Source organism: Pinus tabuliformis, chromosome 9, assembly GCF_031772625.1.
Source record: "Pinus tabuliformis cultivar Carrire ecotype Pingquan chromosome 9, CPIR1, whole genome shotgun sequence".
Classification (NCBI taxonomy): Eukaryota; Viridiplantae; Streptophyta; class Pinopsida; order Pinales; family Pinaceae; genus Pinus; species Pinus tabuliformis.
This window is the reverse complement of record NC_142307.1, coordinates 794,647,458-794,672,156: the sequence shown is the minus strand read 5'-3', so window position 1 is coordinate 794,672,156 and position 24,699 is coordinate 794,647,458. Positions and strand designations below refer to the sequence as shown.

Genomic DNA, 24,699 nt, shown 5'->3' with positions numbered 1-24,699 from the left:
TTGCAGAAAACACTGCAGCAAGCCACCGAGGACATCATCATTTATTCAGTTTTGACACATCGGCCCTGAGCACGGCCCGAGATATTTTTTGCATTTATTTCTAGATAGGATTAGGTCAAGTAGTCATTTTTATGACCTAATTAGGTCAAGATGTAATAAAGGAACTCTGCAGAGAGTTTTTGCCCTATATATACCACCCTCTGTATAGTTTTAAGGGTTGGTCAATTGAGATTTTTCATTAGAGACTCGTTGTGTATACCTGAACTTTTCTGTAATCAAAGATTGCTTAAAGCTTGGAGAGCGAACTGTCTGTTGCTGATGAATGTTTTGAAGAGTTGAAGATGGAATTCCTGCGCTGCGGTCTGAAGCAATAAGTGCCTCTTATCTCTGTTTATGTGTGTGCCATTATCTAAATAGCAGAAAAAAGGAATAGCCTAGAATTAGTTTAAACACTCTCTATGCTCAATTTCTGTTGTTTCTTTATTTTTTCCTCTAAAAGAATTGGTTATGAACATTGAATTCCTCCCGGCTCATGTTTACCCCAATTCACCTGTGCTGGCCAATTATCTAGGGATTCTTAACTGCCCCTAGGTAGTGCCCTGTTATTTTCTCTGCTAATTTGTTGGAGAGATTCTTAACTGCCTCTCTTTCTTTAGCATTCATCCCATCCTTTGAACCTGAAAGTTGCTTCTGCTTCAGTTATCTTGCTCCATGTTCCCTCACTGTTATTAAGAAAACGCACCAGCAGTTCCCCTCCTCGACTCCACGCCCAATGGTTTGAAACATTCAGACTATACTCTGCCTCTCTACCTGAAAGTGTCAGTTTTCCCACCAAAACTCAATCAAAACCCCTATGCATCATATCTAGCCTAAAATCACCCTTTTTCAACAAAGCTAAATCATAAAGAGAGAGCCCTCTCTGACTGCAGGCAGGCTAGGGCCTGCAGTCCAAAGTTGGTTTGTGGTTACCTCGGCCGTATCCCTTTAGGAGTCAAAAGGGACAACCTGAGTGATAACAAAACCCATCCTCAAAGCTGAACGTCATTATAAACCCTGGCGCAAGATGTCCCATTCTTCAGTGCCATGGCGGAGCTCTATTTCCAAGTACCAATTCATTGGTATGAAATCCAGGGTATGAAAAAACAGGTGCACCCATTCAAGTTGGGGCTCCACTCCATAAGCCTTCGTCCATTTGGCCAGGTGATCACGAAGATCATCCCTTCCATCATACTTGTCGGTCATCCGCACTTTTGGCTATCCAAAACATATTCTCATCATCCTCCTATAGTCGCGCCAATCACCGAAATTATCCTTATGCATACCCCACCATCTTGCAGGCATATTACACAGTACCCATTCCAAGGCTTGGAAGCAATGCTTCTCTAGCACTTCTCTCTCAAATGCATCCAAAAAGTGATCAACATCAGTTAGCCCATCATAGTGAGGCAAACTCCTTACTTCTGATGACACGCAACGCAATGACTTGGTCATCATATTACAACGCAATGTAGATACTTCATGCAGCCAGTTCTTGCAGTGCTCTAATTCTTCATCCGAATTTAATGTGCAGAAGCTCTTGTGGTCCCATGCAATACGTCCGTCTACTGTCGGATTTACCCAATCCTAGTCTCGTGTCGTTATCTTGTAAATCTGGTCCAAATCGTCATCGCTTTCATAATCACGGACTATTTCTGTATAGCGCGTTCCTTTTGCAAGATCCAATGGCACCACTACATGGAGCAACTTCTTTTCAAATATCATCTTTCGTTTCTTCAGGTTGATTACCCCATTCATGTCAGTGGCCCAATCGATTCCAAGGAGGACAAGGTAGGGATTTCTATCATCCACAATCTCTATTACCTCAAAATCCGCCAATGCGCTCGCGCCTTCGATGTCAACTATCACCCCTTGCAGCCTCCCCATCTCGATAATTTTCTGTTGATTCGTCATCCTTAACTGGATCGAAGACCATTGGAGCGCAGGTCTCCCTATTATTTCCCATGTTTTCTTTGGCAAAACATTCGCTTTAGACCCCAGATCCAAGATAACTTGGTCCATTTCATATTCCTCTATCTACGCGGTGAGTCTCATCTCACGCCCAGTCCTTGCCTTATGCTTGCCAAGATTTCTGACTACGTGTGGTTCACTAGTAGCGTTGTCCTTACCAGCGCACCAATTGATTAGTTCCTGCAGGCCCTTCACAGCCTTACTATCGCGGAGCAGTTTCATGCAAGTCTCCAAGAATGTGGTAATCATGGATGGGTCCATTTCTTCAACTGGTTTCTCCTGACTTCTTGAGGTAGAGGCATCAGTGGAGCTTTTCTTTTCTTCCATAAATGTTTCTTTTGTGTGCTCCAAATCAAACCCAGTCTCCTTTTCTGGTGCTTTGTGAACCCATTCACCTTTTGCAGGATGCTTCCCTTTATCCTCCCCAGTCGTGGTTCCGCTTCGTAGCATAATGTTTACTTTAGGGTCTTCCTTGCGTGGCTTAGCCCTCATCATCTGGAGTTTCTGAATCGGCTGCACCCCTTTTTCGTGAATCTTAGCCAACAATATAGGGCAATCCTCAATCACATGGTCAAATTGAATACAGTAGCAGCATGAGAGTCGTGTTGGATTCAAACAGTCCCTCCCGTAGTGTCCTGGTCCTCCACAATTGTAACAAATAAGCTCCCTCGGCCTCTACTATGCCCCCATCCACCTTGGCCTTGGCCACACCCCTGATACTCACCTCGCGTTCCCCCAATGCCTTGGTCCATAGGCCGCATTTCTGTCTGCACCCTATATGCAAGTGTCCTGTCCATCATTAATTCATAACTATGGCAATTGTGCTCGTCATGACCTACTGATTGAAAAAAATTGCAGAAGAGTTGTTGTGGTGTCTGTACGAATTTCTGCAGCAAATGGCAATTGTCGGTCGCATGTTTCCCAGCCACCTGGCATATAGTGCACCATAGCGCGGGCCCTGCACTTGGCCCTGTCGCAGCCTTTGGCCATAGAGGCATTGGTCCCCCTACTGCAACATAGTTCACAAAGACTGGACAGTGATCCTTGTCATGCCCTTGACCTTTGCATTTTAGGCACCAAACTTCTTTGCGCGCCTTTGGCCGAGCTGTTCTATCCTTCTTTAGACTTTACATTTTGAGGCAAAGGTTCTGCAACTATGCATGAATCTGCTGAACCCCCAGATTAGCATCCTACATTGGTGTCTCATGCAGTCTCATCGTGATTTCTAGAGCTTCTTCCTGGGTCCCAATCTTCTGTTGTGATAGCACAACCCTTAGGTGGGGCAGGAGCGAGGCCACGAACCATTCGCGGTGCTGCCCATCAGTTAGGTTCATGTTGGATTCACGGATCATACACTTCAATATTTGATCCAAATCCCAAGGCGTCTCCCCAAGCTTCATCATGATCTCCTTGAATCCCACAATTGATTGTGCTTGAGACTTAGGTCTACTGAATTCTCTATTTAGCATAGCTTGAATATCTGTCAACGTGGACACTGGGTTATTAGTACTATACTTAATATACCACATTAGTGCACGGTCCTGGAAAGCACTAACCAGCATCGCTTTCTTCATTTGGTCGTCTGTGATACCCTGAGCTTCCCATACAGCCTTCGTGACAAACCAAAAATGGTCCAGATATTCATTTCCTATGCCCTTGAATATAGGTAGCTTTACGGAGTTCGTCATGTTGAACGGTGGTGAACGTGGCGCTGGTGTAGGCGATGGGGTGAGTAGTGGAGTTGAGGATGGATGCGGTGTGGATGGATGGGATGAGGATGGGGGCGGTGTAGGTATTCGTGGGATCCCTTGTATTATCAGCTGAACAGCACTCAATGGAGCAGGCTGCACTGCTCCTTCATTGTCGCTCAAAGGGGGTTCGATCAGCGGGCTATACTCAAGACCTTTTCTTTCCTCCATCCCTGAAAGACCTTCCACTTCGCGTAGCTCCAAACATCAAGGTAATCGCATGACCCGCTTTTCACACAAGAGCATCTTAATCCATGTATTTAGTGACTTCAAATACTTACCTCGTGAACCTTTAAAGAAGCGGCGCTCTGCTTCGTTGTAACTGACAGAAGTATCGATCGCGAACTCTGTCACAAATCCTCCTATGATGTGGTCAAGCCAATGGTCGATAGCGTGTGCGATCTTATCTTCAGAGGTTTCCAATCTCCTTAGTAACTCCAATGTCTAAACAATCGAATCGTCAAGCATCCACCTTCCTTGGTCATTTGCCAACTTTGTGATCCACTCGTATAACTCAATCAAGAAGGAACAGAAGAAGATTTCGTGTATTTTTATGTGTGGATATCTGTCCAACCATTGTTCTTTCTTCAATCGTGGATTATCGTTCTCTTGCGCTGCGAATTCGTGGATCTTTCTATCCAACCAGTTTTTGATCTCTTTCTTAGTTGGATTCCAATGATACGACATCACACATATCGTTATCCAGATCCTGGTCCCGACAATGGAACCATTTGTTGGCTTGATGGGCCCTGACCCAGGTTCAGCGTTAAGCAACCAAGAAAATCCCTTCACTACTACCCTTTTCGGCATCAATCCACGAAGCACGGACTAAAGTCCCACCTGAAATAGTATGGGGGGATGCAGGAACCAAGTTTTTGCACCCTGAGATGGTCGTTATGTCGATCTTATACCCTAACCCCTGTCTTCGCGCAGATCGATCAGCCCTTAAGGCTTATCGATGTTCCTTCTTTTCCGACCTTCAGAACCTTCACAGAGGTATACAACTGACCCTCACACAGCCCTAACTAGTGATCCAGGCACTTATGCGCCTCTGTAACTACGTACGGCTGCAATTTCCCAAATTACCTTAAGTGTTCGCCAAGTTTATCATGCAATTAAGGTTATCTTCGCGTAAATATATATTCTCGCTTGCGTTCACACAACTAATAGAAACAGATACATTCGCACATCAAATTAGCATTATAATGTAAACTCGAAGCTTAACATAACATAATCGGATGCAATAATCAGAGACAAAATACATAGCAATTTCATAATACTTCTCTTTATTGATGATTCAAGTTCCCAGTATAGACTCTATCCGCCCTGCGCACACAGCTGCAGGGGTCCGCACACTCAGTGGCGGACTTCTACCCTGGCCTCTACGCACTCAGCTACAGAACCTCTACTTACACTAAGACTCTCGCTCTTAGCTCTCGTATGACCCAAGCACTTAGAACTCTACTTCGTTCTACCTCTTTCTTTATACTTACTTAGCTTCTTTGTATATAATCCCATGGTCCACGGACCATGGGTGGATCTTTACAGCTGACATAATTCTTTACAAAACAAGGGCTGACAACCCTTAATGACTCTTGACATATTCGCGCTCCGTGACCACAAAATGCGGAGACTTTACATTTTTTATACAAAATTTGGGCTTTCTGCCCTAAAACATAGGCTTTTAGCCCCAAAATTGACTCTTAGGGGGACTCGTTCCCAATAGTCCTCGACCATCAAGAGGAATACAATGGGGGAATTAACGCAGAGAGACATATGCACATAAAAAACAATGAGATGTGAATAGGGGATAGGTCTAGAGGGCGTCTCAATGGGTCATGGGGGAGGGCAATATAAATAAGGGGCACAAGAGAGTCCAACATGAACACTTAAGAAATTGGAACAAACCTTCTTATTTCATTGATTTCAATCTTACCTTCGTTTAGGGGGCAAGCTTGGTTGACTTGGAAATTTACCTCAGAATTAAGATTTCTAAGGATATGGAAGAAGGAAAAGCTAAAAAAGGAGTGAATAATACTCCTAATTTGATGATACAGTGTACTTAATGTATTAGCTTTTGGGGGAGTGTCATTTCTCAAATGATGAATAATTAAGAAAGAATCACCCAGAATGATATGTCTTGAACTCATTGGTTTTGAGCTAGAGTTACTCCAAAAAATTCAATACATTTTTGCCTTATTAGTGGTTTTCAGTCCAAGATCCCATGAAAATTTATCCACAATGTTTCTTTCGGGATTTAATAATATTCCTTCCCCTCTTGTCACCCCTAAGATATAGAGCATATTTCTAGAGAAATTGTGCACAATTGTAAGAGTTTTCCCTTAACCATAAAAGTGATGGCCACCACCATGATTGGCAACATGGTTATGAGTCACTGGAATATTGTCATAAGTCAGATGATTACAATGCAAAATTCAAGCATACTTCGATGGAGTCCAGTGAAATTTCCAGAGAATTGTACTTATAATAGTTTGCCCAGTGATACAATGAAGAGCTCTTTTTTGTATGGTATCGGACTCTTTCCATCTAATGATTAATGTAAGAATGTTGGTGGAAAAGTGGATAACAAAGGGGCTTGTTAACAAAAAAGAAACGAGTGATAGTTATATAAAGTTACTTGTAAGTCGATACTTCTTTGAGAAACCAATCATTTTGACAAGAGAAGATACGAAGGAACATTTCATACAAGTTCACACTCTTCTCCGTGAAACTGAAAAGGAGAATGCAGCTATGGAGAATTGCTTGGCACAAAGGTATACATCTTTTAACCATGACCATCATTCCAATATTTGGAAAAGAATAGCATTTCATAATCATAGCTTCTTGGAAAAGAATAGCATTTCATAATCGCAGCTTAGCTCTGAGAAACTTTAGATGTCCAAATTTGGTGACTGTGATCTTCAAAACTAGAAAATTGGAAAATGTTCCACAAACTTTTGTCCTCAACATCACCTCTGTAAGGGCATTTCAATTATCTCAAACACTGATGAAGTCATTGCCAACATCAGTGTGGCAATTCACACAACTACGGTTTCTCAACTTAAGTTATACCAAAATTGAAGAAGGTTGTTGAAGAAATAGGCAATCTTTCTCACCGTCAGTTTTTGTTTTTGTATTTGGTAAGTTGTACAGCTCTGAAAAGGTTGTCTAATATGAGAGCTTAGAAGTCTCATGTGTCTTGATTTATGGAACTCTTATGGAACTCTCATAGTCTAAAGGAGATTCCTGTCGAGATTACAACACTTCCAAACCGTAACATTATATGAAATTAGAGGTACAATAAAAACGATACATGTTTGATGTCTCACGCTGCAATTTTCAAAAATTGTAAATTATTTAATTATTAATGATATATCGTCGCAGGCTTAGTTTCAAAATAAACATGATTATAAAGATTCTTGCAATAAATTCATTCATCAAATTTATGCTTTAACATCCACATATATCAAAAATTACCCCTTGTCATCGTATAATGAGACTCCATTATTATTATTATCATCATCATCTTATTATTATTATTATTATTATTATTATTATTATTATTATTCAAGTTTGTGGAAGCTTTTTTTGGAAGTTTTAATTCCCCAAAATGATTTCTATCTTTAATTTTTGTTATAAATTGTAATTAATCTAATATTTAAGAGTTGGATAAATTTGGAAAGTCAATTAACTGATTTAAGTTGAGTGTGTGCAAGTTAAGTTTTATTTTGGGAAAAGTCAAATTTAAAGTGTGTATATGTGAAATTATTTTAAAATTTTAAATACTCTTCACTGAGTTCATTGTAATCATCCAGTTTTGGTCGAACAATTAAAAAACCCCAGCGCATATAATTGTGTATGTGAATTTTGTCATTCTTCCTCTACCTTTCCAACAAATTGATATCAGAGCTAAAATCGCACCTCTGAAATTCAAAGAGTGTAGAGTTGCAGACATTCAAAGAGTATAGAGTTGCAGCAACAACTAGCAAATCCGCAGTGTGTGAATAATAAGAGTCGAAAATTGTTTTTGTCGCTGCGTGCGTGGATGAGCATTGGCCTGCGGTGCCACGAAATCGCCAAAGTCGAAGCTCGTTGTTATGCCAAGTTGGCAAAATAAAAAGCTGCGATGGAAAACCGGCATTACATGTGCATCATAACTCTTACCTCCACTGAAGGAATAATTTGAATCATTGTTGACCAATCCAAAGAACGACATGTCAACTAGTATGTTATTCATCCCGTGGGAAAGTGTTAAGGACATTCATGATTTTTTTGAAAAATTTGTGTGGCAGTAAAGAGGTTTGCTCAAAAACGTTATTCAAGGATTTTTAATGAGTTTTGGAAAAGTTTTCCTTGGGTTGAGAAATATTTACGGAATCGTCTTTTTGAAAAAAGGTTTTCTAAGTGTTTTTATTAAAAAAAAACAAAGGTGCATGGTATAAACAAAGTTTTTCGTGTTAGATTTTTTTTTAAAGTAACATTAAAAGAAAAAGAGGGAGTTTTATTGGAAAGTGAATTTATGGCTTTAAAAAGGTGGGATGGTTTGTAATTTTTTTTGTTTTGTCAAGCATGACAGTGTTTTGGGTGAAGATCGTATTTTACATGGTACATATTAAAAATCATTTTTCTATGGGGGCGATATGCAAGGAAGCCTCATGTAATCAGGGAAGCAGTTATAAGACAGAGGAAAGACATCAGTGATGGGTCGCAAGGCGCGACCGAATAAGATTAAGAAAATGAATCGAAAAGAAGAGGCAGAGATCATTGCAATGTTTAGAGAGGTTCAAGCAACTACTGAGAAACTGAGAAGTCTAGCAGAAGACAAAGAAGAAATCGAGGGTGATTGGTGTAGCTTTGATATGCGACCACCTCCTATGTTTATAGGTACATATTTTGAATTTTAGGTTATCAAAATGCTAACTTTTCTTCAAGCTAAAGAGTTAATTGAGTACCAATTTAATAACTCATATGATGAAGTATGTGATGCTTTATTTAGCATTGAATTTTATAAAATAGGGATTGGATGACAAGTTTTTGCGCAAGGTAGAAAAAGCTACAACATCCAAGGAAGCATGGAAGATCTTGGAAGAATAATTTGGTGCAAGGGGGAGTGACATGCAAGAACAGGTTATGTCACAGGCAGAGAAGTCAATCACGGATCTAAGAGTTGATGAGCAAGACTTTGAGAAGAAAATAGAGCTTAGAGAATCTCACTCAAAAGTGGATGACGGCTGTGAAGACTATAAAAGTGAAACCCATGATGCAGACATGCATATGGATGAAGAAAATGCAACAAGTATTGAAGAGAGAGAAGTTGAAGCCTTTGTGTGTGAAGTAGAGCAAGAGCATATAAATGCTCAATGACTCCACTGTAACATGGATGGTGCAGATGATGGTGAATCCCACAATGACGAAACACATGTGGATGATTACTGCAAAGTGAGATGTGAATTGGTGAATCCAATGAAAAATGATAATTTTGGAATTATCAAAAAGCACATGCATGCTCGAATATCCCACCATAGGGTGGATGAATATTATGGTAATGAAATTTGTGAAATAGGGATTGATCGTGGAAATATGGTAAGTGTCATGTTTGATGAAGAATTGAAGGTTGAAGTTGCCACTGTAGCAACAAGTTATGAAATAGTTGGAACTGCTCATGAAGTAGTGTGTGAACAAGCAACAGTTGAGTTTGACATAGATAAAGCTATCAATAAAGCAGCAAATGTTTTGGTGGATCCAACAAATGGAATTGTTTATGTTCAATTTGATGAAGGACCATTAAATGGTGATGAGTGGTTGCACATGATGCAATAGAAAGAACATATTGATATGTTTTTATTTGGGGAGAAAATCCCACTTTTGTCTGGAAGCCAAGTGGAAGACAACATGTTTGTAGCAGCAAAGGTTTGTAAAGGAGTGGAAGATAAGGTAGAGAAGGAAGAGGTATAGCAGGGAGCTCTCACTGAAGAGCATAATGAAGATATTTTTAACATTGATTTTGAGTGTGTAGGTAAACACGATAGCATTTCAGCTAAAAGAGAATATGAAGAACATGATGCAGGAAAGGACATGGATGTTTCTAAAGAAGAAGAAGAAAGCATTAAAACCATTTTTCAGCAATGGAGTCAAGAAGAGATAATACTATGCTATTAAGAAATATGGCAAAAAAAGTCATATGAAGAAAAAAATACAGTTTGAAGATGAAGAGTTATGGCAGTAGTCCATGAGTGAAAGAATCCTTGAAGAGGAAGTTGTGGAAGACCGACTTAGATCAAATTCAATACAAGTCAAAGAAACATTGCAGCAGTAACAAGTAAAACAATATAGAGCCTACCTCAAGAACACACAACAAAGAATGAAACAATTTCGAGGATATAGAATCTAAAAGAAAAGAAAATGAAAATGAAAAATGATTAAAGTTTTGATTCATTGTAAGCCTAGCTAAGACATAGACCAGCAGGCATGCTTGAGTGATGATTGAGTCAATTTCTATTGTAACCCTAGCAGGCATAGTTGAGTCATGTTGAGTCATGTTTGAGTTATGTTGAATCATATGGTTGTAATTAAGGGGGAGTGTTGGAAATTGTAATTACTCACGCATGCAAGAGCTGGATAAATTTGGAGAGTCACTTAACTGAGTCAAGTCGAGTGAGTTCAAGTTAAGTCATATTTTGGGAAAAGTCGAATTTAGAGTGTGTGTGCATGTGGAGTTATTTCAGGCATCAAGTTTTGCTGGATCAATTGAAAAGCCCCAGCTCATGTGATTGTGTATGTGTATGTGAATTTTGTGTTATTTTGTCTCTTTCCTCCTCTACCTTTCCAACATCTTTCTAGTAAGATTTAAACCTTTGACATGGTAAAAATTAATCTTCACACAAACCAACTAATCTACACTTTATGGATTAAAAATAACTAACATTTTATAAAATAGCATAGTATTAATTAGCACTATATAAAATATATATTTTTTTTTCATTTTTTTCTATATTTTTAAATTTCAAATTATTATAATTTAAGAAAAAAATAATAATAAAATAAGATAAAATTTAATTCACAATTAAAAAAATACCATCCCTTCTCATAATTATCCTTTCGAATTATCTCTAATAAATCATATAATTTTTATGAAACTTAATTTAATATTTAATATTATTATAGTAATTATATTTAAAAAATTAAATGAAAATTAAAAAAACAATACTAACTATATTAATTATACAGAAATTAGTTGGGTAATAAATATAAAGTTATCTTATTTTATAATAAAAATATTAAATGAATAATTTAATTACGTCGTAAGGCGTTCCCTCTGAGATGAACTTTCTTCCTTGCCCTCGTGTCATCTCTCTGCTTCGTCCGATGAAGTGTTAGACGATAGGAGTGTCTCCCGCCGTTGATTCAATAATCGAGTTTAGAGGTGTGGCAAGAAATCAGTGGCCTGTCCATTGCCGAGCGAACAGGCGGGAGTAGCTCCACTGCCTTCTTCCTCGACACTGGGGCGCCACCTAGCGCGGAGGCTTGTTGAGGTTGGGGTCACTGACGTTTTCTCTGTTCCTGGGTACTTCAATCTCACCTTGCTGGACCATCTGCTGGCGGAGCCCGGCCTCAATCTCATTGGCTGCTGCAACGAGCTCAACGCTGGCTACGCTGCCGATGGGTATGCACGATCCAGAGGTGTGGGGGCTTGCGTCGCTACTTTCACAGTCGGGGTGCTCAGCATCATCAATGCGATCGCGGGGGCTTACAGTGAGAATCTGCCCGTCATCTGTATCGTCAGGGGGCCTAATTCTAACGACTATGGAACCAACCGCATTCTGCATCATACCATTGGGTTGCCTGACTTCAGCCAGGGGTATCGTTGCTTCCAGACGGTCACATGCGCTCAGGTCTCTGAAATTCCGTAGAATGTGATGTTATACTGTCATTGGATGAATGCTGGTTTCCTTCCTTTGAGTAGATCTAGGGGTGTTAAAATTTAAAAATTTTGCAGGTTATTGTGAATCACTTGGATGATGCCCAGGAGCTCATAGATTATGCAATTTCCACAGCGCTTATGGAGAGTAAGCCTGTGTATATCAGCATCAGCTGTAATCTTGCTGCCGTTCAACATCCCACTTTCGGCCGGCAACCTGTTCCATATTCTCTAACACCCAGGTAACAAATTCTTGGAATTTCATTAATGTGTGCTGTTCTTTGAACCTAATCTTATTTTGCTTATTTTTAATCTTTTTTTCCCAAGTTGACACAGGATTTCCAGATCTTTAATTAATCCTAATCTTGTTTGACATGGTTTCCTTTGGAGCACATCAATTGTAGGCTAATTTTGTATGACATTGTTTCCTCTGGGCTGCATCAATTGTAGGCTAAGTAATCCCAAAAGTTTGCAAGCTGCAGTGGACATGACGGTTGAATTCCTAAATGCAGCAGTGAAGCCAGTGTTGGTAGGTGGTCCAAAGATGAGGGCTGCTAAGGCGAAAACTGCATTTGTGGAATTAGCAGATGCATCAGGTTATCCCGTGGCTGTCATGCCCTCTGCTAAGGGGCAGGTTCCAGAGACTCATCCTCATTTCATAGGGACTTATTGGGGTGCAATAAGTACTTCATTCTGTGCTGAAATAGTTGAGTCAGCAGATGCATATTTATTTGCGGGACCGATTCTCAATGACTATAGCTCAGTGGGATATTCATTGCTATTGAAGAAGGAGAAAGCTATAATGGTGCAACCGAACAGGGTGACTGTGGGAAATGGGCCTACTTTTGGTTGTGTGTTGATGAAAGATTTCTTACAAGCCCTTGCAAAGAAAGTGAAGCGCAACCCAACATGCTTGGAAAATTACCGCCGTATTTTTGTACCTGAAGGTGTTCCCTTGAAAAGTGCACCAAATGAGCCCTTGAGGGTCAATGTGCTATTCAAACACATTCAGGTAAGGCCTCAAAGACTCTAACCAGATTCTGAAGTAAACTCAGTCAGACATTTGTCTTTTAGTTGGCGTTATTCTTATAAGGCACATTTGCAGTGAGATTATTGATGATACTCACTGATATAGAATGGTTGGTTGCAGGGCATGCTCACAAATGAAACTGCTGTAATTGCTGAAACTGGTGACTCTTGGTTCAATTGCCAGAAGCTTAAATTGCCAGAAAAGTGTGGGTAAGTCAGATATAATTTCTCTGTAAAGGACCATTCGTAATTTGGTAATCTGCTTGTTGACAAGAGGTGGAAACCTATTGGTTGTCGAGTGTTATTTTTTTGGAATGATTTTTTCATTTATGGTTGTAAGGTTTTGTCTATAAAGAAAAATTACATTTCATTTCTTTAGCAAAATATGAATCGCGTAATGAAAACTTTCAGGGTGTGTTTAGGAGATGAGTGTTCTTTGATGAGCGACCTACTCCGGTGGTGCTCTGTTCCTGGATATTTGCAAATTTTTAGTTCCCTGCGCTGAACGTGTGTTTTACAGGTATGAGTTTCAAATGCAGTATGGATCAATTGGCTGGTCTGTAGGAGCAACACTGGGATATGCTCAAGCTACGCCAGAAAAACGTGTAATTGCATGCATTGGTGATGGAAGCTTCCAGGTGCAGAGGAAGGATTTTTATTTTAAATTCTGAAATATTGTTTTAATTAGTAACAATGAACGAGTGCCAGTGTCTAAGCTTCGGAATATTGAATTCCATTAAACTATCTGTTTTGTCCAAAATTTAGTGAGTAACTGAGTTTTTTAAATTTATTCTTCCTTATTTCAACAGGTCACAGTCCAAGATGTTTTTACCATGATCCGAAATGGGCAGAATCCTATCATTTTTCTGATTAATAATGGAGGATACACCATAGAGGTCGAAATTCATGATGGACCATACAATGTCATAAAGAATTGGAACTACACCGGTATTGTAAAGGCCATTCATAACGGTGAAGGGAAATGCTGGACTGCGAAGGTATTTTTTTCTCTATATTCATACCATGGCCAACTGTTTTACAAGGGCTTCTTGTTTCTTTTATGATATGTCAATATTTGTGCATTAGGTATTGTTTTACTGTGATTACTCGTCTATTTTGCCAAGCTTGTTGAGGCCCACTTCCTAATCAATTCCTCTTGAGGCCCACTTCCTAACCAATTCCTATTGGGGACTTCTGTTTTAATTGGTTAGAACTTGGTGGACATAATAATTAAGAACATGTGTTTCTTTCTTAAATCCAGAAATAGTAGGGTATCTACCTCTCCATAAACACGAGCAGTCAAATCACTAGATAGAAGGGTTATCTCTTGAAGTATCTGATGGACTGTTGAAGTTACAAACCATCTGTCAGCTGAGGGACAACTGTATTGCTTGTTAGTAACCTTTGTAGTTCTTACTTTCACTAGCCGTTTGTGTTGCTGAGTCAATTGTGGGACTACTGAAACAAGAAAATAACTTATACCTCTGGAAAATTAGAATGATCTAAATCTGCTGGTTTCTTTTGTTTACTCTTATCATGGTCCTACATGATTTTTAGATTTCATATCATGCCAGAGCCTCTGAAAATGTGGACTTCAGGCTGATTATCTCAAACATGATCTTTGTCTGTTCGTTTCTTTTTTTAATTCTTATCATGGGATTTTCTCTTCTTGTCAGCTCTGCATGGTTTGGTGCAAGCTTTAGAAAATGTAGGATACCCAATCAATTATGTTTTGCTGAATTTTCTAAAACATGATCTTAGTTTGCTGGTTCCTCTGGTTGGTTCTTATTAATCTCCTTCGTGTCATTTAACAGTACTACTACTTTCTGTGCAGGTTAAGACGGAAGAAGAGGTTGTAGAGGCTATTAAAACTTCCCTAGGGCCCAAAAAGGATTGCTTATGTTTCATTGAAGTCATTGTACACAAAGATGATACCAGCAAAGAGTTGCTTGAGTGGGGGTCCAGGGTTTCGTCAGCAAACAGCAGGCCACCAAATCCTCAGTAGGGGGGCTTTGACAAGAAGAGCAATTAGAAACACTTTCCGCATCTCATGTTTGAGATGTCATTGTTTTTGTGGTCATCCTCTAGGATCATATGTTATACTGATCCTATATATATGAATTTTGATCAAAGGTTGAGCTGTGGCCCTCCATTTAGGCACACAGGATACTGCTACTTTTTGTGCTTGGTTAGCATGTTTAGTGTCATACTTTGCAAGAGCAGTAGGAGCCATTTTTTGCAATATGAATAAAATAGCAAGTTTTTCTGGTTATGGTTTTTAGATCTAGAACATCCTTGGTATCCATCTTTTCGTTACATAGTCGGTGGATATATATTAAACTGATCTAATCAAACATCTGTTACTCTATTGCAGACCTTTTGTATCCAATTAAACATCCGTCACAGTGGTTTTGTAACAAACTTTGTTAAGGAATGTGGATGTTTAATATTGGTTGGCCTATATAACAAATATAAGCAAACCTGTTATTCTGTTATTGTGGTTTTGTATCAAACTTGATATCAAGGAATGAGGGTGTTCAATGTTGGTTTTTTTGTGGTCTAGTGGTATGCCAGTGGGAGTCCACAATGATAGACCGGGTTTGATTCCCACTACCTTGCTTGTAGGCTGCCGAGGGGATTCATACATGCTCTTGGGTGGGTCCTGTTAAAATCAAAAGATTGATGATGTTCAATGATATGGGTTAGAAAATATCTTTTTCAAAGCAAGAGGAATGCATCTTTTCAACATGATCAGAGAGAGAAACAACAGTAATGGAGGCTTAGAGATCATAGCATAAATAGTTTTGGAAGGTTGGCGGTCACAAAAGATGTGATTTTTTTATCGAAAGCATAGAGGTTTGGAGGGATAACTTTGGAGGCAGATATAACAAGAGGGGAAATTGAAGAAATGAATGAAGAAAACAAAATAATAGGATGACAAGGAGGGAAACAAAACTGAAAGGACCAGTAAAAAGACTAGTTAGTAACTAAATTTAATTAATTACGTCGTAAGGCGTTCCCTCTGAGATGAACTTTCCTCCTTGCCCTCGTGTCATCTCTCTGCTTCGTCCGATGAAGTGTTAGACGATACGAGTGTCTCCCGCCGTTGATTCAATAATCGAGTTTAGAGGTGTGGCCGTTGGTGTATGCGTTGGGCATGCATCTTATCACGCGTTTATGGTGGCTAACTAACTCATCCAGCGGTAACTTCATCACCAGGTTCCAGATCAACGGACAATAGAACCGAAGGATGGTACATAGTTTTGCAGGGAAAAGTTGAGCCAAGGCCACCTCCATCTCACGCCTCTGGGCCATCCAGGAAGACCTCTGGAAGAACCTTTATTTTTCATACAAAGTGGCCTTCGTTGGACTTTCAGGCAGTGGTTTCAGGTAGAACCGAAGGCTGCACAGGTCGGGCGAAGAGGCGGAGAGATGAGGGGCCGAGGCCGGGCAATGGAACACAGCGCAGGATCTGATAAAATGGCTTCAAGTAAAAGACGCGAGGAGGCGTCTCGGCTTGGTCCGTGGAGCCACCAATATCAAGAAACACCCCTTGATTTCAAGAACATTAATTGGGCGAAACCCTACTTTTCTCTACACATATTCAATGTTTGCAGTTGCAGTTTCCTGTGCACACCATAAATACACAATTCCACTGCCATCCTCCATTTTATTCAAATGCCATATCTGAGATTATCAAATAATATTTGATTTAAAAATCATGTTAGTGCACAAAGATAAACTAGACTCTGCCCCTTTCAGATGGCCTAGGGTTTGTAAGTCAGTGCAGACAGAAGAAGAATCAAGGGGTCATGTGCCTGCAAGCGCCCACAGTGCTTTAACTTTGCCTCCCTGGATTTCCACTAGAAGTTCATCAGCATCCCCCAAAGAAATTGGGGGCTATTTCAGTTGGAATCTCTCTCATTTAAACAGAGAATCGATTGAAGTCTTTGAGGGTTCTCTGCAGCGAGAAAATATGAATGACTACCAGGATGAGGATATAATTGAATTGAATGCACACGAAGCTGAATTCTTTCCTATAATTCCGGCAACCAAATCCAATAGCCTTGATCAATTAGCCCATCATTCAATGACAGCCCCCAACCCCATGTGGTTCCTGAGCTGAAGGTTTCGGCTCCATCCAACTCGTTTCCCGGGCTTTGTATAGAGAAAAACACTAACAATAATGTTATCGATTCTGCAGAAGATGAAGATCATTCAATTGAGAATGGCAATGTCGAAATTACACCGATGCCTTTCGGTCCTGCAAAAATGGGCTGGACAAATTCACTTTGGGGTGTATTTTCTTGTAGTTCCCTGGGCAAATGTTTTGCGGCGAATCGTTGAAACAACAAATGGAAAAGGTCAAGCAACCAGTGCCGGAAATTATGCGACAGAGCAAAGACGAGAAACTATGCTATAACATTCTCAATCATATTCAGAGGTAACATTCTCAATCAAATATGTATGAATTGAACCAATTTGCGAGCCAATTTAAATTGATGTTGTTAGATTTAGCAATCTAGATATGTACGATTAGTTGAAGATATGCAATGTTGCCAACATGTCTCTGTTTATTGAGGTAGAATGGTCAAGCAAGCAAAGCTGAAGGAGAAATAGGCAATTAAGAAGAAAGAAAGAAATGAACAGAAGAGATGGAACAGAAATGGCTAGAACAGGGACTGAAAAGGGAGAAGATGAAACAGGTTAGTTGAATTCTTATAAAAGAACACAAGCTTTAAAAGATAATGTTTGGAGCTTTTACTAACATTTCTTATTGCAATTTTAAGAAAAGGAACAAGCTCGTGCTCAGAAGGAAGCTATTATTCAAGTAAGATTTTCAGGGCACACTGCTTTCTTTGATTGCTTGTCAAAATAGATTTGCATCATTTTTAATCCAAATTCTCAAGCAAATATGAAAGTGGGAAATTGGCAATTTTGATTTGCTCTGTGATATTATCAAAATTATGAGGACATGTTACCCCTATATTGAATTTATCATGTTATTTATTTATTTGATTTCACCAACATGTTTCCCAATTTTTCCAGTCTTCTATTTCTGTAGTATATGTGGAATATTGTCTTACATTGTTACAGTCAAACTCAAATTCAATCAGGAAACCTCTTTTTCCCAACCATTATACAAGTCTGATAGGAAACACATCTACTCTGCGTTCCATGAGGGAACCATATATAGTTGATAACATCGTTGGTTGTCTTGAATGAGGAGAAAGAAAAGAAACGGCAACAAGAAGAGGTAGAAAAAAAACAGAAACAACGTGAAAAGGGAAGAAGCTGAGATGAAAAAACAACTTGCAATACAAAAATAGGCGGCACTCAATTGAATAACTTTGATTTTTTGGTGCACACAGGTCCCACCTGGAAGCTTGGCACAATATTAATTGGAGATTTTCTCCACAAGGACATCTAAGTTGGGGTATCCGACATAAACCCAAAGTTGCATTGTTCAATGAACTTCGTTTGATGGGGGCATCTGCTGAAGCTGTTGCATTGGCAAAAGTGCAATCCTCTACAAGCAAAAAACGGACTTACGGTGATGTTGAAGATCATGAGTTCATGGCAAAGAACCTTGCGAATGACTGGGAAGTAAAAGACGCGAAGAGGCGTCTCGGCTTGGTCCGTGGAGCCACCAATATCAAGAAACACCCCTTGATTTCAAGAACATTAATTGGGCGAAACCCTACTTTTCTCTACACATATTCAATGTTTGCAGTTGCAGTTTCCTGTGCACACCATAAATACACAATTCCACTGCCATCCTCCATTTTATTCAAATGCCATATCTGAGATTATCAAATAATATTTGATTTAAAAATCATGTTAGTGCACAAAGATAAACTAGACTCTGCCCCTTTCAGATGGCCTAGGGTTTGTAAGTCAGTGCAGACAGAAGAAGAATCAAGGGGTCATGTGCCTGCAAGCGCCCACAGTGCTTTAACTTTGCCTCCCTGGATTTCCACTAGAAGTTCATCAACATCCCCCAAAGAAATTGGGGGCTATTTCAGTTGGAATCTCTCTCATTTAAATAGAGAATCGATTGAAGTCTTTGAGGGTTCTCTGCAGTGAGAAAATATGAATGACTACCAGGATGAGGATATAATTGAATTGAATGCACACGAAGCTGAATTCTTTCCTATAATTCTGGCAACCAAATCCAATAGCCTTGATCAATTAGCCCATCATTCAATGACAGCCCCCAATCCCATGTGGTTCCTGAGCTGAAGGTTTCGGCTCCATCCAACTCGTTTCCCGGGCTTTGTATAGAGAAAAACTCTGACAATAATGTTATCGATTCTGCAGAAGATGAAGATCATTCAATTGAGAATGGCAATGTCGAAATTACACCGATGCCTTTCGGTCCTGCAAAAATGGGCTGGACAAATTCACTTTGGGGTGTATTTTCTTGTAGTTCCCTGGGCAAATGTTTTGCGGCAAATCGTTGAAACAACAGATGGAAAAGGTCAAGCAACCAGTGCCGGAAATTATGCGACAGAGCAAAGACGAGAAACTATGCTATAACATTCTCAATCATATTCAGATGTAACATTCTCAATCAAATATGTATGAATTGAACCAATTTGCGAGCCAATTTAAATTGATGTTGTTAGATTTAACAATCTAGATATGTACGATTAGTTGAAGATATGCAATGTTGCCAACATGTCTCTGTTTATTGAGGTAGAATGGTCAAGCAAGCAAAGCTGAAGGAGAAATAGGCAATTAAGAAGAAAGAAAGAAATGAACAGAAGAGATGGAACATAAATGGCTAGAACAGGGACTGAAAAGGGAGAAGATGAAACAGGTTAGTTGAATTCTTATAAAAGAATGCAAGCTTTAAAAGATAATGTTTGGAGCTTTTACTAACATTTCTTATTGCAATTTTAAGAAAAGGAACAAGCTCGTGCTCAGAAGGAAGCTATTATTCAAGTAAGATTTTCAGGGCACACTGCTTTCTTTGATTGCTTGTCAAAATAGATTTGCATCATTTTTAATCCAAATTCTCATGCAAATATGAAAGTGGGAAATTGGCAATTTTGATTTGCTCTGTGAGATTATCAAGATTATGAGGACATGTTACCCCTATATTGAATTTATCATGTTATTTATTTATTTGATTTCACCAACATGTTTCCCAATTTTTTCAGTCTTCTATTTCTGTAGTATATGTGGAATATTGTCTTACATTATTACAGTCAAACTCAAATTCAATCAGGAAACCTCTTTTTCCCAACCATTATACAAGTCTGATAGGAAACACATCTACTCTGCGTTCCATGAGGGCACCATATATAGTTGATAACATCGTTGGTTGTCTTGAATTAGGAGAAAGAAAAGAAACGACAACAAGAAGAGGTAGAAAAAAAACAGAAACAACGTGAAAAGGGAAGAAGCTGAGATGAAAAAACAACTTGCAATACAAAAATAGGCGGCACTCAATTGAATAACTTTGATTTTTTGGTGCACACAGGTCCCACCTGGAAGCTTGGCAAAATATTAATTGGAGATTTTCTCCACAAGGACATCTAAGTTGGGGTATCCGACATAAACCCAAAGTTGCATTGTTCAATGAACTTCGTTTGATGGGGGCATCTGTTGAAGCTGTTGCATTGGCAAAAGTGCAATCCTCTACAAGCAAAAAACGGACTTACGATGATGTTGAAGATAATGAGTTCATGGCAAAGAACCTTGCGAATGACTGGGAAGAATTTTTAAGTGATAGTTTGCCCGGAAATAATGGAAATACCACTGCACAAAGAGAAACTAGGCTCCATAGTAAGAGAAGAAAGCTTTTGCAGTTTGATCACAGCTACAAACCTGATTATTATGGAACCTTCTCCAAGAAAAGGAGAAGATACTTTGCATAGTCTGAAGGCTGTTAATTATTAAAGAAAGATATAGTGTTGTTAACGTTGATAGACTACGATGAAAAATATATGTATCACCTTGAAGCTCAGGATTCCTAATCCTGCACTACGTGAGAGGGAAAGTTTTTGGTTTTGACTGTCTGGCTTTAATGCAGTGATAGCTGTTTATTGATGTATAATGGTCAAGCAAACAAAGCTGAAGGATAAAGAGGCAATTAAGAAGAAAGAAAGAAATGAACAGGAGATGGAACAGAAATGGCTGGAACAGGAACTGAAAAGGGAGAAGATGAAACAGGTTAGTTGAATTCTTATAAAAGAATGCAAGCTTTAAAAGATAGTGTTTGGAGCTTTTACTAACATTTCTTACTGCAATTTTAGGAAAAGGAACAAGCTCGTGCTCAGAAGGAAGCTATTATTCAAGTAAGATTTTCAGGCCACACTGCTTTCTTTGATTGCTTGTTGAAATGGATTTGCATCATTTTTAATCCAGATGCTCATGCAAATATGAAAGTGGGAAATTGGCAATGTTGATTTGCTTTGTGAGATTATCAAAATTATGAGGACATGTTACCCCTATATTGAATTTATCATGTTTATTTATTTGATTTCACCAACATGTTTCCCAATTTTTTCAGTCTTCTATTTCTGTAGTATATGTGGAATATTGTCTTACATTATTACAGTTAAACTCAAATTCAATCAGGAAACCTCTTTTTCCCAACCAGCATGAGAAAAGAAAAGCTAAGATTTATACAAGTCCGATAGGAAACACATCTACTCTGCGTTCCATGAGGGCACCATATATAGTTGATAACATCGTTGGTTGTCTTGAACCAGGAGAAAGAAAAGAAACGGCAACAAGAAGAGGTAGAAAAAAAACAGAAACAACGCGAAAAAGGAAGAAGCTGAGATGAAAAACAACTTGCAATACAAAAACAGGCGGCACTCAATTGAATAACTTTGATTTCTTGGTGCACACAGGTCCCACCTGGAAGCTTGGCACAATATTAATTGGAGATTTTCTCCACAAAGACATCTAAGTTGGGGTATCCGACATAAACCCAAAGTTGCATTGTTCAATGAATTTCGTTTCATGGGGGCATCTGCTGAAGCTATTGCATTGGAAAAAGTGCAATCCTATACAAGAAAAAAACGGACTTACGGTGATGTTGAAGATCATCAGTTCATGGCAAAGAACCTCGCGAATGACTGGGAAGAATTTTTAAGTGATAGTTTGCCCGGCAATAATGGAAATACCACTACACAAAGAGAAACTAGGCTCCATAATAAGAGAAGAAAGCTTTTGCAGTTTGATCATAGCTACAAACTTGATTATTATGGAACCTTCTCCAAGAAAAGGAGAAGATACTTTGCATAGTCTGAAGTTTGTTAATTATTAAAGAAAGATATAGTGTTGTTAATGTTGATAGCACAATGAAAAACATATGAATCACCTTGAAGCTCATGGATTCCTAATCCTGCACTACACGAGAGGGAAAGTTTCTGGTTTTGACTGTCTGGCTTTAATGCAGTGATAGCATTAGGCCTCGAAATCATTTCAGGAAGGATTGTCCTTTGGACTATGAGATTGATAGCGACATTTTTGGTAAAGAGTATTTATCAATATTTTTGTAAGCTTTTCTTAATCTGTTAAATATCTTTAGTTAGATCCCCGGGAAAGCCTTTCTGACTGCGACAAGGATAATGAGGAAGAAAAGATTGAGGTTGAGACAAAGAATTTTAAATCTGAAGAAGATGATGATAGTGACGGTTTTTTTTTTACCTAATGGATATTTTTATGAAGCTGAGGTAAATTCTAGAGAAATAATTATTTGATGAGGTTTTTTAATCAGGAGTACATAAAAGACCTTTTCCGTCATTTTAATATTTCTTGTTGTAATGCCCAAGTTTTCTTGGGGTAATTGAGGGTTCATCACGTTGTAGTGTTACTGCAATTTACCTCAAAATAATGTTTTTATGGAAGTTGGTATATAAATTGAGTGCAACCATAGTTTCTTTGGGGATGTATAGAGTTGAAGATAATTTTGTTGGCCTCTATCGTGCCATATGCTGTCCTAGTGTTATGACTATCTTATATTTTAAATGTAGTCAAGAATGGTCATATCATCATTTGGTTCTTTTCAATGTTCACCAATATTTGGTTTGTTTTTCCTTACCAGAGCCACTGACATTTTCTGTAGCAGCCTGTGAATGCTAGGGTTGTATCACAATTGGAGAGTCAGCCCACAAACATAGTTCAACAAGGTTTACTCTTTATTCTAGCCAGAATTTTAAGTTTCTATTTATTCTTTTTAGATGGAATTTATGCATTTCGTTACTGTTGTTCATGTAAGCATATGTACATGTGTAGGTTGTGACCCTGGTGATGAATCTGTTGATGTTGGTGGGGATGAGATGCCTGCAACAAACTTCGCTAGTGTTGATATTGAGAAAGAGACGACAGTAGTTAGCATCGAATGTAGTAGCTCACACAGTGATTATGGATCTTTCTCTAGTGGTATTGTCTTTGGACAGGAATTGAGCCTTTTGATGTTTCTCAAGTGGTATTCTGTTTTTGAGTTCATTCATTTAATTTGGTCATTCTTTTTTATCAGATTCTATTCTAATTTATGACTGTCTTATATTTTAAAAGTAGTCAAGAATGGCCATATCGTCATTTGGTTCTTTTCAATATTCACCAATATTTGGCTTGTTTGTCCTTATGAGAGCCACATACATTTTCTATAACAGCTTGTGAATGCTAGGGTTGTATCACAATTGGAGAGTCAGCCCAAAAACGTAGCCCAACAAGGTTTACTCTTTATTCTAGCTAGAATTTCAAGTTTCTACTTATTCTTTTTAGATGGAATTTCTGCATTTTGTTACTGTTGTTCATGTTAAGATGTACATGTGTAGGTTGTCACCATGGCTCTGTGTTCAAATATGGAATTCGCTGCAAAACGTGAAAAAGGAAGAAGATGAGATGAAAAACAACTTGCAATACAAAAACAGGCGGCACTCAATTGAATAACTTTGATTTCTTGGTGCACACAGGTCCCACCTGGAGGCTTGGCACAATATTAATTGGAGTTTTTCTCCACAAAGACATCTAAGTTGGGGTATCCGACATAAACCCAAAGTTGCATTTTTCAATGAATTTCGTTTGATGGGGGCATCTGCTGAAGCTGTTGCATTGGAAAAAGTGCAATCCTCTACAAGCAAAAAACGGACTTACTGTGATGTTGAAGATCATCAGTTCATGGCAAAGAACCTTGCGAATGACTGGGAAGAATTTTTAAGTGATAGTTTGCCCGGAAATAATGGAAATACCACTACACAAAGAGAAACTAGGCTCCACAATAAGATAAGAAAGCTTTTGCAGTTTGATCATAGCTACAAACTTGATTATTATGGAACCTTCTCCAAGAAAAGGAGAAGATACTTTGCATAGTCTGAAGGCTGTTAATTATTAAAGAAAGATATAGTGTTGTTAACGTTGATAGCACAATGAAAAACATATGAATCACCTTGAAGCTCATGGATTCCTAATCCTGCACTACACAAGAGGGAAAGTTTCTGGTTTTGACTGTCTGGCTTTAATGCAGTGATAGCATTAGGCCTCGAAATCATTTCAGGAAGGATTGTCCTTTGGACTATGAGATTGATAGCGACATTTTTGGTAAAGAGTATTTATCAATATTTTTGTAAGCTTTTCTTAATCTGTTAAATATCTTTAGTTAGATCCCCGGGAAAGCCTTTCTGACTGCGACAAGGATAATGAGGAAGAAAAGATTGAGGTTGAGACAAAGAATTTTAAATCTGAAGAAGATGATGATAGTGACGGTTTTTTTTTTTACCTAATGGATATCTTTATGAAGCTGAGGTAAATTCTAGAGAAATAATTATTTGAAGAGGTTCTTTAATCAGGAGTACATAAAAGACCTTTGCCGTCATTTTAATATTTCTTGTTGTAATGCCCAAGTTTTCTTGGGGTAATTGAGGGTTCATCACATTGTAGTGTTGCTGGAATTTATCTCAAAATAATGTTTTTATGGAAGTTGGTATATAAGTTGAGTGCAACCATAGTTTCTTTGGGGATGTATAGAGTTGA

General features: G+C 38.7%; 1 protein-coding gene and 1 long non-coding RNA gene across 2 annotated transcripts; both read left to right on the top strand.

Moving 5' to 3' along the window:
* Positions 1-11,518: 11,518 nt before the first annotated feature.
* Positions 11,519-15,175, top strand: LOC149151136 (pyruvate decarboxylase 2-like). Its single transcript, XM_089438416.1, has 7 exons — positions 11,519-11,647; positions 11,752-11,915; positions 12,124-12,685; positions 12,824-12,912; positions 13,223-13,340; positions 13,512-13,700; positions 14,537-15,175. Exons 2-7 carry the CDS (start codon positions 11,815-11,817, stop codon positions 14,705-14,707), a joined length of 1,230 nt encoding a protein of 409 aa, XP_089294542.1. The 5' UTR covers positions 11,519-11,647; positions 11,752-11,814; the 3' UTR covers positions 14,708-15,175.
* Positions 15,176-19,369: 4,194 nt separating this feature from the next.
* Positions 19,370-21,737, top strand: LOC149151135 (uncharacterized). Its single transcript, XR_016263216.1, has 3 exons — positions 19,370-20,883; positions 20,967-21,008; positions 21,426-21,737. It is a non-coding gene; the product is annotated as an uncharacterized LOC149151135 (long non-coding RNA).
* The last annotated feature ends 2,962 nt before the right edge of the window (positions 21,738-24,699 follow it).